This window comes from Talpa europaea (assembly GCF_964194135.1).
Source record: "Talpa europaea genome assembly, chromosome: 16".
NCBI classification, from domain to species: domain Eukaryota; kingdom Metazoa; phylum Chordata; class Mammalia; order Eulipotyphla; family Talpidae; genus Talpa; species Talpa europaea.
In genome coordinates, this window is record NC_140084.1 from 21,111,716 (window position 1) to 21,130,451 (window position 18,736).

General features: G+C 52.9%; 1 protein-coding gene across 1 annotated transcript in view; it reads left to right on the forward strand.

Annotated features, from left to right (window-relative positions):
• The window catches only part of ZNF423 (zinc finger protein 423), a gene marked incomplete at both ends in the record, with an annotated part of 285,025 nt that overhangs the window by 171,049 nt on the left and 95,240 nt on the right, over positions 1-18,736 (forward strand). The window contains one exon of the mRNA XM_084256847.1: positions 11,762-14,976. Coding sequence (XP_084112973.1) covers positions 11,762-14,976 — 3,215 coding nt within the window. The remainder of the gene's footprint in view (positions 1-11,761; positions 14,977-18,736) is intronic.

The following is an 18,736-nucleotide window of genomic DNA, read 5'->3' on the forward strand; positions in this document are numbered from 1 at the left end:
AGCTCCTGTGCCATTAGGTCTCCTTCCAGAACAACCAGAGAAAAATGAGGATTTCTAAAAAACACTTTGTGGATTCCTGATTTTTGAATGTTGGCGTATTTACAAAGTGACTGATGAGGTGATGGCTCCCGGCGTGACTGCCCAGAGAATGACCACATGAGCCACATCCTCTGCTCAGGTTGCTCAGTCCAGCCAGCTAAGAACCCTAGGCTGGGACTCCAGTCCCAGGTTTTCCATTTACCTTCTTTGTGACATGGGGATGTGACCTAAACTCTCTGTTCTGTTTCCTCATCTGTGGAGTAACCATCCAACATACTGTGTAAACCCACTGCTTGGGGTGTAAAGAGGGGCACTAGCTGGGGAGCATGCCCGCTGACTTATAAAGTGGGCGTAACAACCACCTCGCCCCCCAGCACAAGAGCAGTTACTCCAGCATCAAATGAGATGATGGGTGTGCAAGGGTTAGTGTAGATCACATTAGTAACCTCCATTTCCTTTAGCTAACAATTATTGAATGCTTAGGATACGCACATTACCTATTTCTAAGGTAGATGCTCTTATTATCCCTGTTCTATGGGTGAGAAAACTGGGGCTCAGAGACAGGCAATAACTTGTCCATGGTCACACAGCTAATGCATGTAACTGAGTCTACACTTAAGCCTGTGCTCCTACCCATGCAGATGTCTCCCTGCAAGTCACTGAGTTGCTCTCAAAGCTCAAGCTGGCAGTCTTGGCTCCCTGGAAGGTTTGTTAAGGATTGTGGTGACAGTTACTTGGTGCAAGGTGGCATTTCTGCAGCCCCAACTGAGCAAAGGCATGCCTGGCCACTGTTCTTGCCTGATGGGGGCCTGCAGGCCCTCAGCCGCTGTGTGCCAGGTGCCTGTTTGAGGCCAGGCCAGTGATAGGATCCCATTCCTGCCCACCACAGCCAGCCCTTAAGGATCAGCATGCCTTCTCCCTTCTCTCACTTTGTGCAGCTGACCTCTGCATGCTGGTCTCTCCCACGCACTGTCCACTGACCCCCAGGTCCCCCAACAGCTTATTGTTTTCCATACTGGAAGAATGATCCCCGCTTTCCCTTGTAGCCTCATTGGGGATGATGAGATCATATCCGCAAAGGCACTCCGAGCTCCCTGGAGGAGGGAAGGGTGAATATGAGTGGCTATTATTTTTGCTAATAGCATAATTCTAATTCAGGATTTCAGGTGGCGCCACGTCAGCTTCTGGTAGCCTCCACAGGGCTGCTTGGCCCACCTCTTGAGGAAAGACGCAGCAACTGCCTGGTCTCTTCCTTCCCGGGATGGGCTCCTGACTTCTCTATTCTTTACACCACGCCCTCATTTGTCCCTTTAGGAAAATTGAATTTAGATGCAGCATTGATTGTTGCCAGAACAAAAGGTTTTTTGTTTTCTGTCTTTTCTCTTTCAAAGTGCTTCAAAGTGGCAAAGCATTGGTTTAGTCTTAGCACTTTAGAGAGGTTGGACACAGAAGCCTAAGAATGCTGGGGACTTCCTCATCTCTCAGAGGACCAGCCACCTAGAGCAGGCTCAACAAACAGTGCTGACTGAAAAAACATCTAAACTAGGAGCCAGCGGGAAGCTGGGATACCTACTAGTTGCCATTCTGCATTCTGGTATCCAGGGCAAACCTCACTAATTGATCACAGACTCTTAGTGCTTAAAGGCTCTCAGAGACCAATTCATGGCTTCTTGCCTCTAAAGACATGGAGAAATGAAATTGTAGAGAGGGGATGTGCTTGCCTGTCATTATATAGTGCCAGAATCTGAACCCAGTTCAGTAGGGTCTTATCTTCTTGGCTCTGGACTCCACACTGAAGCCAGAGTTTAAAGCCAGACTGGCTTTGGACCTCACCCTCCCCTCCCACCCCCCTTTTCCTTTTAATTAAAGATAACAGATGTTTGCAGATAATAGCTTTATTAGTCTGTTTTCTGTCTGTTGAAATTTGGGGGCTCACAGTCTTCTTTCATCTCATATTCTGTTCGTTTTGGTTCAGGTTGACAGTGTTTTTGCTGTTACGTATTTTTCGAGAAACTTGTGGGTTTCCTGTGTATGTCATAGGAATCAAAGACATCAAAGAGTGGCCCCTCCATAGATAGTTTCTAGAGAATCCCATTTGTACTTTCTGTTTCTGCTCAGATGGCTTCAGGACAACATCCTTAAATTTCCTACATGCTCTGTGGTGTGACCTAGGGGATCTATGAGTCACATCCTTAATCTTCCCAAATCTAATCACTGTTTGAGTGATTTTCTCTGAGATATTAGCAAATGTATAGGCTCATCCTCAGCCTTTTCTCTAGAGCATGATTTTCTGATAGTGAGTCTCTTAGTTATGTCTTTTGCAATCTGGGTAGGCTGAAAATTTTCAAAATCATCAGCTCCTGACTTGTTTTATTGAACAATTCTTCTCCCAACCTGTCTCTTCTCTACGAAAAGCAGCAAGAAGAAACCGGGCTGTACCTTCAACATTTTGCTTAGAAATCTACTCAGCTTCATTACAAGTTTATCACAAGTTCTGACTTCCAGGAAACTGTGGAAGGGAATTCCACTAAGCTTTATGCCACTGCATAAGAATCCCTTCCTTCAGTTTCTAATATCCTGTTTCTTGTAAGCAATCTCCATCAGTGCCTTTAGTGTCCAGTTCTCTTAGCTTGTTGGTGATGATTTAGGTGTTTTCTAAGGTAGTTGAGGTTTTCTCCCAGGGATTCCTGTCTTCACAGAGTCATTAACATTCGTTTTTCTGTTCACAATCTTTTTAAGGCACTATAGACCCTAACTTACACCTGAAAATTCTTCTAGTTGCTTCCCACTGCCAATTCCCAAGTCACTGTCACATTGTCAGGATTTTTTTTTATGGCAACTCCCCACTCCTGGTACCATAGTCTGTATTTGTTTCCTATTGCTGCTGTAACAAATTTCCATGAATTTAATGGCTTACACAAGACCAAAATTATCTCGCCGTTCTGCAGGTCAGAAATCTGATATGGTAGTGCTCATTGGACTAAAATCATGTGGGCAGGATTCTTTCCTTTCTGGGAGCTCTGGGGAGACTCTGATTCTGTGTCTTTCTAGTTTTTTGAAGTTGCCAACATTCTTGGTGCATGGCCACCTTCCATCTTATAGCAAGAACATCAGTCCCTTCTGTGTCCCTCTTCCACGTTCAGGACCCTGGTGATTACATTGGGCTCACCCTGATAATTCAGGATAATCTCTTTATCTTAAGGTCAGCTCATTAACACCTTAATCCCCCGTTGCCACACACTGCTAGTAATGCAGTGTATCCAGGGTTCCTGGGATTAGGACTTGGCTATCTATGATGGGGTGTTTATTATCATGCGGCCTTCCACACCATGGAAATGTGCTTCTGCAGTGTCTCAGCAGCCTGCTCTGTCTGCCATTGCTGAGAGCAGAGGTCAGCTATGTTCACTGGCGCTTGGCTGCAGAGCCGCCTGGCCTGGTATTCTACTGCTGACTGCCAGTTTAGGAAGTAGCTGTGCCTCTGTGTCAGGTGGGGTTGTGAAGTGCAGGAACCCCTGGCTTTCCTCCAGCCTGGCGTAGTGCTGGTGTGTGGTGGGCTTCACAGAAGAGGTTGCTGCTTCTGAATTGGCACCCACGGCTAGGAGAGGCAGTTGGGGGTGGGGAGGGGAAGCTGGCATCTACCACTTGCTCTGTGGGCCCAGTTCGGTGGGCCCAGGACGTTGCTTTTCTTCTTGGTGCCTCAGCTGCACAGTTGTAAAGAAGGGGATGTTAATAGTTCTGACTTCAGTGGTGATGTGAGATTCAAGTGGGGCAATGCCAGCAAAGGGTCTGGCTTACAGAGACTGTTCCATAAGCTGTAACAGTTGTGGTTTTTAGGAGTTTAGTCCTGGACCTGGCTGCATTTTGCTGTGTGATCTCAGTTTCCCGCTTTGTGAAATACTGTGAGTGATGGCCTGTTAACTTCCTCTTACCAGCTGCCATCTCATGTTGTTATTAACTCTACATGGATGTAACTGAGTTGAGGAGTATCCTGGGATGGATGGTCAGCTTTGGCATCTGGTGGAAGGTGAGGAATAAGATAGGCATCCTGTCCCTTCTTGCCTGTGGGTCCCTGAGCCTAGTTTAAGCCTGGATTCTACCTCTGGGGGCTGAGTCTCTGGCACCTAGTGGTGAGGCTACCCTACCTGGTATGGGAACTCAGGGTACTTCCTGACTCTACTGGGTCTTTATACCAAGGGATCCAGGCCCTTACTCTGGCCCAGGGAGTTGCTGTGAAGGGAGCTTGGGGCCTCTCAGGGAAGCTCACAGTTTGCTGGAAGCAACCCCAGGAAAGAACCTCAGAGGTGGCTGAGTCTTCCCAACCCCTTTTCTCTGCCAGCAACAGACCTCCCTCCAGATGCACCAGCCTTCTGGGGGCACAGGGGGAGGGATAGATGAAGATTTGGAATTTTCCAAAAAGAGACCAGGACTATGTCCAGACACACACCCTACCCTACCCCCACAGCCTCCATAGCTGGATTTGCATCACTTCATGTCTGGAAAGCCTGCCTTGGTTCTGGCTGCCTCTGTGGTTAGTGCCCTGAGCATGTTCATGTCAGCAGCTCTGGCACTGCAGGCTCTGGGAACATGCTCTGCTCTCCCATGATGTCCAGGCTGCTCTATGTCCACTTTGGGTGGGCCTCACCATCAGTCGACTAGAGACCTCTCTCGACCACAACACAATGTCACAGAATCTGCCAAGTCCTGTTGATTCTCTTTGAACAACTAGATATTGGGGACCCTGCCCAAGGCCTCCATTTTTATTTTTTTTAAAGATTTATTTATTTATACAAGAACTGGGGCACAGGCCAGATGTGGGAGGATGAGAGGGTTCACCAGAGACAGAGCTGGGAACAGAACAGGCAGACTGACTGAAATGTACTGTGGGGAGCAGCGGGCGAGACAGGAGAGGTCTGCTGTGCCATGTGGGTATCTCCCTGGCTGGCCAGGGATTGAACTTGTGCTACAGAGGCTGCAGACAGCTTCACAGTGCTGCGCTCAACCACCTGCACCACCGGGGAGGCCCTAAGGCCTCCCTTTTCAGAAAGATGCATAGCTTCTTTCTTAGAGTAGAAAACTTGATGGTTTATGGCTTCTTTTCTAGTGCCTGGAATCAGGAAACGCCTTCTTTGAATTTGCCGAGTGCCCTTTGAACATTCCATTCATATACTTCTGTGCTCATGGCAGACATCACCAATTGATTTCCACATTCATTTCTTCTGAGCCCAGATAGGATCTCAAAATCTGTCTGAATACAGTATGCTAGGCAACCATCACCAGTTTTTTCAGCTTCTCCCTCTGTATCATTTGGGATTAGAACAGATGGTTCCTGAGTCTGGGGTCCCACTTCTCTGAGCTTGGGGCAGGACCATAGTGATTCTCCTTCCTGGAGTTCTGGGTGAGGTCAGAACAGAGGACTGCCTGTGCACCAGAGAGCTTTGCCCTGTGGGGAACTTACCTCTTGGCAATTTTTATTTTCCCAAGGAAATGGGTGAGTGACAAAGTCTTTGGGGGCCTTGTGAAAAAATTGTCAGCTTTTTTGATGGCTACAGAGGAAAAAGTCTAGGTGGTTGGACTATTGTGCAAAATGATTTTTATATTTGACCAGAGGGAACTTGGAGGCCAAAATTCCAACTTCCCTTGTTACAGCAGAAAAGGCTGAAGCCCAGGTCTCCTGATGGACTGTCTGTCCAATGCCCTTTTCTCTGCACCCTGCACAGAGCCCATGCTTATACTAAGTGAATCTTTTCTGCATGGCCTGGACTGTCCATGGGCAGGGCTAAGTGACCCTCAGTGGTCAGCACAGCCCCCTCCGCAGGAGACTTGGAAAGAACCTACATTCTGCCTCTACCTCAGTTCTTATGCCTGCTGGAGTCTGATGGTCATTTTCATTTATGCAAATGGTGCTGCTTAGCCCTGGAATGTTCTAGAAACCTGGAACTGCATGGGTATCAACATTTTCCACCTTCCCGCATAGTGTAGGGAGCCTTCCTCTTGCATAGGATGAGGAGGCTCACTTCCTCCCCAGCCTGTGGCCCTCATTGCAGTGAAGCCCCCTTCGGCTCACTCTTGTGGATGTGTGAGCTTCCTGCTCTCCCATGTCTGTGCCGGCACCGGCCTTGATGCTCTGTGACAGAAGATCGGTGGATCCCTCATGGGGTGGGAGCCTGCACTCCGCTCCTGCAGACAAGGTGCGTGGGGCGCCTGGAGACAGCAGCATCAGCCTGTGGCTTCACCAAGTGTGGCCACAAGAGCGGAGACTCACCCGCTTTCTGCCGCTGATGTGTTCTGAAACCCAGTGACTATTTTTTCCCACTTAATTGAATTTTTATTGAAACTTCTCCACTCTTTTATGCTTGTTTGGGTTCTCTTCCTGCGTCAGACAGCAAAAACCTCATATAACCCATTTCCTTTTTATAGGATTAGTCGTTTTTAAAGAACTTTAATCTCCATTTTGAAAGTGATTTTTTTGCTCATTTTGTTATATTTCTTTGTACTCATTCTAGGGGGAGGGGTGGGGACAATGAGGGTCTGGCATTAGTCTCTGCATTTCCCGCTGATTTTCTCAGCGGCTGCTGCCCCCCTCCCAAAGGCAACTATGTCTGAAAGCAGTGACTCAGAACCAGGCTTAACTGGATCTGAATCTTGGCTCCTCTGCCTGCTAGCTTGTGGCACTGGGCAAGTCAGTTGACTATTCTGTGCCTCAGTTTTCTCATCTGTAAATGGGAGTAATAATAATAGTACCTATCTCAGTTGGGCACAGTAAAATCTGTATGAGCAGTTTTTGGGAAATAAAGAAGTGGGTTGGTTGAAGTGGACTTTTCTTTTTTTTATTTTTATTTTATATAATTCTTACATCATTTTTCATTTTTGCATAATGTATGCATTTTCATTTTGGTTATGTTCCCCATACAGTTGCAACCCCCCCTTATTTTGACACTAATTCTTCCTCTCCCCACCCCCACCCCCGCAGTGTGTCTCTAGTTTATAGTTGCTTGTTGATTTTGATTTTTACTTTGTATTAATTAGTCTTTTTCCTGGTCCCTTATTTAGGTTTTCTAAATTCCTGCTATGAGTGAGACCATCCGTTCTTTTTCTTTTTTTTTCTGACTTATTTCGCTGAGCATGATCCCTTCCAGCTCCATCCATGTTGCTGCAAATTGCATGAGTTTATCTTTTTTGATTGCTGAGTAATATTCCATTGTGTATATGTACCACATCTTCTTGATCCAGTGAGCTATTTTTGGGCATTTGGGTTGTTTCCATGGCTTAGCTATTGTAAAAGCTTGACTACTACCTCACACCATGCATAAAAACCAACTCAAAATGGATTAAAGAATTAGACATAAAACCTGAAACTATAAAATATATAGAAGGAAATATAGGTGAAACACTATATGACATGCACCTCAAAGACATCTTTACAGACACAGCACCCAAAGAAGTGGACTTTTCTTAAACCTTCCTTCTTCTTGCACTCAAGTTGCTGTCGAAGTTCTCTAGAATATTCAGGTTGAAAGGGACCGTGGTGCTTGCTGCCTTCACCCAGGTCCTGCACCCCCACCAGCTGTGTGTACCCTAACAACTGCTCCTGACTGGCACCTGCTGCTCAGCGCTGGGGTGTTATACAGCAAGGAGGGGACCTTCCTCTGCCCACATTCCCGCACGTGCAACCCCAGCGCCTTGGCCCTGCTCATCTCTCCAGCTTGTTCCCGAAGCAAAATGCACTGGGAGGGGAGGGACAGCAGCCGCCAAGGTTAAATGTTATTAGAATAAAAGGCTTTCAACAGGGCCATCTGAGTTTGGGACTTTATATGTCAACATGGCTATTTCCCCTGATTGGGCCTTTTCAGTGTAAGCAGCCTTATTTTTCATTTCAATTCACATGATTATAATCTCAGCAGTTGCTCAGTTTGTTGCTCCCAGAATAATGTGCTTTGCTTTAGTTTTGAAACTTGTTTGCAGAAAAATAAAGCCAACCAGGCAGCCCCACAATGAGCCCCAGGGATTGTGGCGCTGGCAGGCAGATTAGGGTTCTCCTTTCTGGGAGACATGGTGCTCTGACCAGATCCCTTGGGGGTCTCTTGGGGGAAGGGTAGGGGGAGGGGCTGAAGGCATATTACTTACCAACCCGAGTCTCAGCTTCCTCATCTCAGAGATGGGGTGTTCCTGATGATTATGAGGATGAAAAGAAATTAATTGTGGTAATAGAAGCACTTAGCCGAGTGCTGGCACTTGGGACATGCTCAATAAATGGAGCTGCTAATATTATTAGCAGTAGTGGTACTCATTAGTACTAATTATTATTATTGGCCAAATAGTGCTTTTATTTAACAGCTTTATTGAAGTATAATTTGCTTATCATAAAATTTATGTGTTTTAAGTGAACTAGTCAACGACTTTTGTGGATTTGCAGCGTTGTGCAGGCCTCACCACAATCAAGTTACAGAGCCTTTCCAGGATCTCAGAAAGATGCTTCTTGCCCTTCTGCAGTTGGTATCTGCTCTTTCTTGCAGGCCAAGGCAACCATTAATCTGCTTTGTTTCTACAGATGTGCATTTTCTGGACATTTTATGTAAATGGGTAATAGCGGTTTTTCATTAATTTTTCTCACCCACTCTTCACAATAACTTTTTTTTAAAAGATTTATTTTATTTATGCTTATAAGGATTGGGGTGTAGGCCAGAGGTACAGGTGCTAAGAGGATCTACCAGAAACAGAGTGGGGAGCAGAACAGGTGGATCTACTGAAACACACTGCTGAGGGGAGCAGCGGGCGAGACAGGAGAGGTCTGCTGCGCCATGTGGATCAGCTCCCTGGCCAGGGATCAAACTCTTGCCGCAGTGGCTGGTGCTAGCATCATAGCTCTGAGACTTAACCCCTGAGCCACCAGGGAGGCCCCATAATAAATTTTCTTTATCCAAATATGTAAAGAGTCTGAAGTTTGAGGGAGTGCTTCCCCGGGCAGACACATAAACAGAGAAGCAGGGCTTTGATCTTGGGGCTGCGAGGGTTTGGGAGCAAGTGAACCTTGTCAGAAAAGCTGTGTGCAGGCTGGGTTTATTGGATGAGGTGTCTTCCTTGTCTCACTTGCCCTGAACTAACTGGGCTCAGCCCATGAGCAATCCACACCTGAGCGTGCCAGCAAGCTCCCGCAAGGCCTCAGTGGGGTCCTCCTGGAATTGCAGAAAGGGGGTTCCTTTCTTTGCTCAGAGAGGGCTCAAAGGAGGCATGGGGGGCTGTGAGTCTCCTCTTGAGAGTCTCCTCTTTCTTCCTTTCTGACCTGTGCAGGCGTAGTCTTGGGGACTGATTGGTGGGGGCCCATCAAGACCCTTGTCAAGGGGTCTGACTGGATAGTACTGACTGGTGCTGTCATTTCCTGGGGAATGATGCTGTGGCTGTGCCTCAGTTTCCTCGTTAAACAGCCATGGGGTCCTGGTGCCCACCTCATTGGTGACTAAAAGTGTTTAGCAGAGACCTGGGTGCATAGGAAGGGCTCTGTGTGAGTGAGTCTGAGCTAAGACATCAAAATAATAAAAGCAGGTTGAGCCTGGCCAGGGGGTGGGGGCCGAGCAGGTCCCCCAGCTGCCCCAGCTCCAGCCATCCCCTCCCTTGGGCCCCTTTGTCTGCGCCCGGCGGAGCCCAGCTGGCAGGAGCTGGGAATTGGCAGGCAATGGCTGGGGCGCCTCCCGCCGCATCTAATCTGAGGAACTGGCAGCGGCTGCGTCCTTCCCATCCAAAGGGCCCCGTAATGTGAGGCCCCCAGGGGAGCAGGCACCCTCACTCCGGGAGGGTGTTCTGGGAGGCGCCCCGTGCAGGCTGGGTGGCTGAGCTTCAGAGTTGGGAGGCTGCTGGGAGATGCAGGATTCGGGTCCGGGAGCTTTGGAGAGCCGCAGCCTTCCAGGCAGAGCTCTGCCAGCCCTGCCTGTGGTGCCAAGTGGGGTCAGGCAGACCTTCACACGGTCAGGGCCTGGGGCTGTGGGCTGTTGGTGGTGGGTGGGGCCTGGGAGAAGGCCTAGTAAACTCTGGAGGCCCCCAGCCCTAAAGTCCCAGCATGGGGCTTTCTCTCTCCATGTCTTGGGGTTGGCCTAGAACAGCAGAGGCACAGTGGAAAGTGGGGTGGGAGGGGGTGTTTGGGACCCCAGGTCTGTGTTGTACCCTTCTGGTTGTGTGAGCGCGATAGTGTGTGTGAGTGTGTGTGCCTGCGGGTGAGGGTGTGTTGAGTGCCTATGAGTGTGTGTGCCCCTATGTTTCAACTTGTGTGTGAGTGATAGTGGGAATGGTAGTATGTGACTGGATATATATGACCGTGAGAGTGTGTGTTTGAAGGTGAGTGTGAGTTGTGGGAGTGACATGTGAGCTGTGTGTGCTTATGTGTGTCAAGTACCTACCCATGCCGGGGTCTGTGGTCCCCCTGGCCTACCCTGAACTGGGTCTGGGCTGCCTCTGGCCAAGACTGTCTGGGTTCGGGCTGCGAGGCTTTTCTGAAGACTAAGCTGGGGTGACGGGGGCCTGGAGAGGCGGGGGCAGTGGTTTTTTCCCTCTGGGTTACAAGAGCAAGGTCAGTGCAGCCGAATCTGAGCTTTTGTTTGTCTCGCTCCTGCCCACAGCAGCCTGTGGTCTGTTTCATTCATTATTAAGTTTTAAATCCACCCGGCACGAAACTTGAGCTGTGGAACTCATTCCCCGCTTGGTTCAACCCCACCGAGGCCGGGACTCTCTGGCTTTATTTGCCGTGTCCTGTGTGCCTTTGTTTTCCCAGAAACAGCAGCCCTAGTTTGTTTAGTTTTCTTTTGAGGCTGGACGGGCCTGCGAAGGCTGGGGGCGGGGCGGCCCTGTCCCCCGGGAGGATGACCGGCGGGACTCTGCAAGGCACGCCTCCCTCGCCCGCCACGGGGGTTTTAAGGGCCCACTAGGCTCTGAGCGCTGCCCATCTGGGTCCTGGTTCCTTGTTTGATCACTGCATCATCGGGCCATCTCCTGGGGAACTGGGTCGACTTGGGGTGGATCCAGGAGCGAAGAGGAAACAGAGAAGAACTCCCGGCTTAGGATGGCTTGGGCTGGGAAACCCACAGACCCTTCTCAAGTGCCCTTTGCTTCCTTCCTGTTTTGCCCTTGGATCTGATGCTATGTGGCCGTGACTTCGCCGCCTATGTCTGTCTGCTACCTGAAGCAGCAGCTCCAGCTTCACCAGTCCCTCCAACCCCACACAATGTGGTATGGACAGATTCATTCAAGTGCATTTTATTTTCCTGCAAAATTTTGCCTGTGCCCCTGAGGACCCAGCAGGATTCCCACCAGGACTCGGGGCTGGAGGGGAGTCAGTTCCCAGGTTGTATGAACAGGTGATAGGACTTGCCTCCTTTTGACTTCTGGGACCGATGGTCTGTGAGGTCATTTCCGGTGCCTTTGTCCAGGCTGTCACCCCTCCCCCCTAACCCCCATCCCGATCGGGGAAGCAGAGACCTCTGGGGGTGCCTCATCCTGGCAGGTATTGCCGAGGGAAAAGGCACGTCCCTTCCATATCCTGCCATCTCCTCTGCAGACTGCAAGGCCCTCGTGTCCATCCACTTGCTTCCGGGCCCCTGGACTCCCTCCCCACCCCCTGCCGCAGTTGGCCAGCTGCACAGCCTCAGCCCACGAGCTGTCGAGAAGCTGGCTCTGTCCTTGTTTCTCGGCGGCCCTGGGAATTGCCTCTAATCTCCTTTCTGCCTTCCCCCTGCAGATGGTGACGACGACCCACAACTCTCCTGGGTGGCCTCATCTCCCTCCAGCAAGGATGTTGCGTCACCCACGCAGATGATTGGAGATGGGTGTGACCTCGGCCTGGGTGAGGAGGAAGGGGGCACGGGGCTGCCGTACCCTTGCCAGTTCTGCGACAAGTCCTTCATCCGCCTGAGCTACTTGAAGAGGCACGAGCAGATCCACAGTGACAAGCTGCCGTTCAAGTGCACCTACTGCAGCCGCCTCTTCAAGCACAAGAGGAGCCGTGACCGGCACATCAAGCTGCACACGGGCGACAAGAAGTACCACTGTCACGAGTGCGAGGCGGCCTTCTCCCGCAGCGACCACCTCAAGATCCACCTGAAGACCCACAGCTCCAGCAAGCCCTTCAAGTGCACCGTCTGCAAACGGGGCTTCTCCTCCACCAGCTCGCTGCAGAGCCACATGCAGGCCCACAAGAAGAACAAGGAGCACCTGGCCAAGTCGGAGAAGGAGGCCAAGAAGGACGACTTCATGTGTGACTATTGTGAAGACACCTTCAGCCAGACCGAGGAGCTGGAGAAGCATGTGCTCACCCGCCACCCCCAGCTCTCCGAGAAGGCCGACCTGCAGTGCATCCACTGCCCCGAGGTCTTTGTCGACGAGAACGTGCTGCTTGCCCACATCCACCAAGCCCACGCCAACCAGAAACACAAGTGCCCCATGTGCCCCGAGCAGTTCTCCTCGGTGGAGGGTGTCTACTGCCACCTGGACAGCCACCGGCAGCCCGACTCCAGCAACCACAGCGTCAGCCCCGACCCCGTGCTGGGCAGCGTGGCCTCCATGAGCAGCGCCACGCCGGACTCCAGCGCCTCCGTGGAGCGCGGCTCCACCCCGGACTCCACCTTGAAGCCGCTGCGGGGCCAGAAGAAGATGCGGGATGATGGGCAGGGCTGGTCCAAGGTGGTCTACAGCTGCCCCTATTGTTCCAAGCGGGACTTTAACAGCCTAGCTGTGCTGGAGATCCACCTGAAGACCATCCACGCGGACAAGCCCCAGCAGAGTCACACGTGTCAGATCTGCCTGGACTCCATGCCCACACTGTACAACCTCAACGAGCACGTGCGCAAGCTGCACAAGAGCCACGCCTACCCCGTCATGCAGTTTGGCAACATCTCCGCCTTCCACTGCAACTACTGCCCCGAGATGTTCGCCGACATCAACAGCCTGCAGGAGCACATTCGCGTCTCCCACTGTGGCCCCAACGCCAACCCGCCCGATGGCAGTAACGCCTTCTTCTGCAACCAGTGCTCCATGGGCTTCCTCACCGAGTCCTCCCTCACCGAGCACATCCAGCAGGCCCACTGCAGTGTTGGCAGTGCCAAGCTGGAGTCCCCGGTGGTGCAGCCCACGCAGTCCTTCATGGAGGTCTATTCCTGCCCCTACTGCACCAACTCGCCCATCTTTGGCTCCATCCTGAAGCTTACCAAGCACATCAAGGAGAACCACAAGAACATTCCGTTGGCCCACAGCAAGAAGTCCAAGGCAGAGCAGAGTCCGGTCTCGTCTGACGTTGAGGTGTCTTCCCCAAAGAGGCAGCGGCTCTCGGCCAGTGCCAACTCCATCTCCAACGGCGAGTACCCCTGTAATCAGTGTGACCTCAAGTTCTCCAACTTTGAGAGCTTCCAGACCCACCTGAAGCTGCACCTGGAGTTGCTGCTGCGGAAGCAGGCGTGCCCACAGTGCAAAGAGGACTTTGACTCCCAGGAGTCCCTCCTGCAGCATCTGACCGTGCATTATATGACCACGTCCACCCACTATGTATGTGAGAGCTGCGACAAGCAGTTTTCCTCGGTGGATGACCTGCAGAAGCACCTGCTGGACATGCATACCTTCGTGCTGTACCATTGCACCCTGTGCCAGGAGGTCTTCGACTCCAAGGTGTCCATCCAGGTGCACCTGGCGGTGAAGCACAGCAATGAGAAGAAGATGTACCGCTGCACAGCCTGCAACTGGGACTTCCGCAAGGAGGCCGACCTGCAGGTGCACGTCAAACACAGCCACCTGGGCAACCCGGCCAAGGCTCACAAGTGCATCTTCTGTGGGGAGACCTTCAGCACCGAGGTGGAGCTGCAGTGCCACATCACCACCCACAGCAAGAAGTACAACTGCAAGTTCTGCAGCAAGGCCTTCCATGCCATCATCCTGCTGGAGAAGCACCTGCGGGAGAAGCACTGCGTGTTTGATGCTGCCACAGAGAACGGCACGGCCAATGGGGTGCCCCCTGCTGCCACCAAGAAGGCCGAGCCCGCTGACTTGCAGGGCATGCTGCTCAAGAACCCCGAGGCGCCCAACAGCCACGAGGCCAGCGAGGATGATGTGGACGCTTCGGAGCCCATGTACGGCTGCGACATCTGCGGGGCGGCCTACACCATGGAGGTGCTTCTGCAGAACCACCGGCTGCGGGACCACAACATCCGGCCGGGCGAGGACGACGGCTCGCGCAAGAAGGCCGAGTTCATCAAGGGCAGCCACAAATGCAACGTGTGCTCGCGGACTTTCTTCTCGGAGAATGGGCTCCGGGAGCACCTCCAGACACACCGTGGCCCTGCCAAGCACTACATGTGCCCCATCTGCGGTGAGCGCTTCCCCTCGCTGCTGACGCTCACTGAGCACAAGGTGACCCACAGCAAGAGCCTGGACACGGGCACCTGTCGCATCTGCAAGATGCCCCTGCAGAGCGAGGAGGAGTTCATCGAGCACTGCCAGATGCACCCGGACCTGCGCAATTCGCTCACGGGCTTCCGCTGCGTGGTCTGCATGCAGACGGTCACCTCCACGCTGGAGCTCAAGATCCACGGCACCTTCCACATGCAGAAGCTGGCGGGCAGCTCGGCTGCATCCTCCCCCAACGGCCAGGGGCTGCAGAAGCTATACAAATGTGCCCTGTGTCTCAAAGAGTTCCGCAGCAAGCAGGACCTGGTGAAGCTGGACGTCAATGGGCTGCCCTACGGCCTCTGTGCCGGCTGTATGGCCCGCAGTGCCAACGGACAGGTGGGTGGCCTGGCCCCACCCGAGCCTGCCGACCGGCCCTGCGCTGGCCTCCGCTGCCCCGAGTGCAGTGTCAAGTTTGAGAGTGCCGAGGACCTGGAGAGCCACATGCAGACGGACCACCGGGACCTCACGCCAGAGACCAGTGGGCCCCGGAAAGGCACCCAGACATCGCCAGTGCCCCGGGTAAGTGAGCCTGCCTGGGCTGGCCCCCTGCTCCTTGCACTACCCCTGAGGAACCCCCAAAGTGTCCTGGTGGTGACCCCTTTTTTAGCCCAGAGAAGCAGCTCCGTCAGCACATCTGCTTGTCAGTCGAGTCTGAGTTTGAACCTGCTGCTTCTGCTCCCCTTTCAGCTGTGTGATGTGACATATATTATCTCTCTCTGGGCCTCATTTGTCAAGTGCTCATCTGTGAAAGGGGAATGATAATGGGTCTCGTGTTGCATTGTTGTGAGAGGACGGGGCGTAACATAGGGCCTGGGCTGTGTGTGAAATGCAGGAAGCCCCGTTAGTGATGGCTGTCACCGTGGTCATTGATCTGGGTGGGCTTAGTCTCTGGCATGTGGGGTCTCCTTGGGCAAGTCACTGCTGTCTGGGCTTTAGATCCAGGATTCCTTTAACAATTCATAGAACTAATTGTACATAAAGGGCTTGGAACCTGGCCCTTAGGGCGAGTCGTGCTGGCTGTAATTACCCATCGATACTGTTATCTTCTGCAATGTCATCACAGTTAGCGCAGCCCCAGGAATGGTTCCAGTTACTGGCATCATTAAGGTTGGGTGGATGGATGGATTGGTTCATCAAATTTGTTGTGAGCACCCCTTATGTTTGGGAGTTCCTGGCAGCCAAGGAGAATCAGAAATAGACCCTGCCTCGGTGGATCCCTGACCTGGGGGAACTTCAGGCCTATAAACAGTGGTTTCAACGAGGCAGGGGGAGTTGGGGCTATTGGCAAGGTGCATAGGCTCTGGGTCCAACAGCCGAGGGGCCTGCAGTCTGTGTGGTCCTTGGGTGAGCCCAGAACGGGGATTGCCATTGATTTGTGTTGTCTGTTTCCAGACCAAGGAGGTGCCAGGCAGATCTCAGGAGTATGTTTCCCATAAGGGCTGCTTTGGTGCCACTGGCAGGGAGGCAAGATTTGGGGAAGGAGCACCTGTGACAGGTGCCTGCTGGAAGACAGGGATATTTGCTGAGGGTGTTTTGCTGTGGGAGCAGAACGGGGATTTGAGGGTGAGAGTGAGGAGGAGGGCTAAGAGAGTGAAGGGAGAACCCAGGGTGGAAGGGACTGTCGAGGCCTCCAGGCCCAGCTCCCACATGAGGTCCAGCCAGTTAGAGGCACCTGTCCATGACCCTGGCTGGAGAGGGACATACCTGAATGAGGTGTGTCCTGCACACCACGTGTCCAGCTAGGTTGTCTAGAGCAGAGAGCTCATTTTAGGGGCGGTAATGTCCCACCCTCTCAAACTCTTCTGACCGAGCCAGACCTCTAGGCAAGTGTCTAGTAGAACACCCTTTACAGGTCCTGACGTGGCCTGGTCACTGCTGTCCACTCTGTCTCCTCAGCCTCAGCTTGCTGGTCTTTCAGTGTGGGTGAACTTGGGGCGCACCAGTAAAGCCAGAAGGAAATAGTAATAGTAATAATCGCAGCAAATACTAGCGCTAGTGATAAGTAATAATGGTAGTGATAGTACAAAGTAACAGTAAAGTGGAATCAGAGTAGCAGTAGTGTCAGTCTGCAAAGCTGGCCCCACTGGCAGGCCTGGGGAGGCCCTTCTGTTTTCTAACTCGCACTTGCTATTAGGTTGGTCCCTGTTCCTCATCAGCCAGTGAATGTTGTCACCACCCCCGTGCTGACCTCAGCACTGGCCCCCAGGGCTAAATGAGTACAGGAAGTGCTGGGCATGCAGTAAGCGCCACTTGCTAGTTTTCCTTTTTTTAAATCATAACTTACCAAGGGGCAGAGGTGTGCCAAGGTCTTTATGTCTGTTTAATACAAGCACAGCAAGCAAGTGGGCACTCGGAGCAGCGAGGGAGTTTGCCTGGGCGCCCAGCTTCCACGACGCAGAGGAGCCTGACCGCAGGGAGCGTGTGGAGCATAATCTGGCTCTTAACCAAGGGACTAGCCAGCGCTGGGGGCCCATCCTGGTCGAAAGAGGGGAGAAGCTGCGGGGTCTGGGGCTGCTCAGACACCAAGACGGTGTGGCTGGGCCCGGGCCCTGTACCCCTCCTCCTAGCCCCAGCCCCATCCCTGCCTTGTTGGTGCTGCTGCCACCGCGGCAGTGGGTTGCTGCTGGCTGTGAGGCTGTGTTAGTACCTCCAAAGCTGGGGGCTGTTGGAGCCACCGCCTCGTGTCCCTGCCCTGGGTCCTGCATCCTGCACCATTTTGTAAAGCCCCTACTGTGTGGACAGGTGGTGCTCTCCTGGGCACCTCTCTTATACTGTCTCCATGGCAACAACCTGGGAACCTTGCTGCGACCTCTATTTTGGCAAAGGGGGGATCCAGGCGCAGAAAGGTGGGGCCACATACCCAAGAACGCCCAGCTGTGTATGGCGTGCAGGGATTCAAACCAAGGGGGGCTGGTTTTCTGGGAACCCGCTACTTCTTCCCCCTGTCTCAGGCCTTGTGAGAGAGAGGGGGTGAACTGAATCACATCTAGAGGTCTGGGCAGATGGGCCATTTGCAAAAAGAAACTAGACAAAGCCTGGTGCCTCCCCAGTAAGGCACAGCCCCTGGGGCCTTGCCCCCTGCCTGGGCACGCCTGGGGGCAGGGGCCCAGCTGTCTGTTAGCCCACCCCTTCCTCCCCTAGGACTCACGCATGTAAGAGCAGACTCTGGGGGCTGCGCAGGGGCTTGGGGGCTGGCAGGCTGGGACCCTTGGGAGTGTATCCATAGCAACCAGCTCTCGGAGGACTGGGTTCCCGTGGGGCTGAGGCTGCTGTCGGCTGGAGCGTGAAGCGTTGAGGTTTCTGCCTTCCCCTCTGTTTATGGGTAATAACAACATCACTCTAACTCCAGGCCACCCTGGGCAAACCCCGATCCCCAGTCGACTCACCAGATCCTCATGGCGCCTCCCCCTGCAGGAGGGCAGACTGGGTGCTCTCTCCTGCACCTCACAGAGGAGTAAACAGACGTCCGGAGGGGAGGGCAGGTCCACCCATGCCGGCTTTGTCACCTGTCAGGATGGCAGTTCAGACAGTAAGGCCTGCCTGCCACCCGATCCGGGTTCTCCTGCTCACCAGCATGGAGTGTGGGCCAAGTGGTTCAGCCTCTCGGAACTCCACTGTCTCCCTCCACAGAGTGGCGCTTGCTGAGCAGCGGGGAGTGTTCAGAGCCACGGCGCCCGCACATAGCATATGCTCAGTGAACTCGAGCCGCTCCGTGGCAGTAAATGGCCCACACTGCCCTACAGCGCTCTCCCCTCTCCCTGCCCGTCCCTCTCCTCACTCCACGCTCAGGTGTGTTTTCCTGTCCTGGGCTCTCTCTGAGGTTGTGCGGGGCCTTGCTGGAGGTTGGGGTCAGCTCCTGTCTGTACCCCATGGGCTCAGCTTTGTTTCTCCTGAGCTGGGGAAGGGGCTATGGCAGAGTAGGTACTTTGGATGCCAGTTTCTGTTTTTCTGTGATTATGGCTCCTCTGGGCTAGGGCTCAGAGGAGGTGAGGGGGCTCTGGGAAGGACCAGGAAGAGGTATTGGGTTGAGGACCCAGTGGCCCAGGGTGCAGCTGGAGGGACACAGTGAGGAAGCCCTCACCTGCTTGGTGCCCAGGATCGTGTCACCTACCAGGAGCACACGACAGCCGAGGCTGGGTGCCCTGGGCCCTGGACCTTGAGCACCTGTGGCCTCTCCCTCTGTGCGGTGCCTTCGTGAGGTTGATGCTGATGAAGCTGTGTGTGCAAGTGTGAGTGAGTGTGTGTGTGCCTGCATGTGGTGCAGGTGCATCCCTGTGAG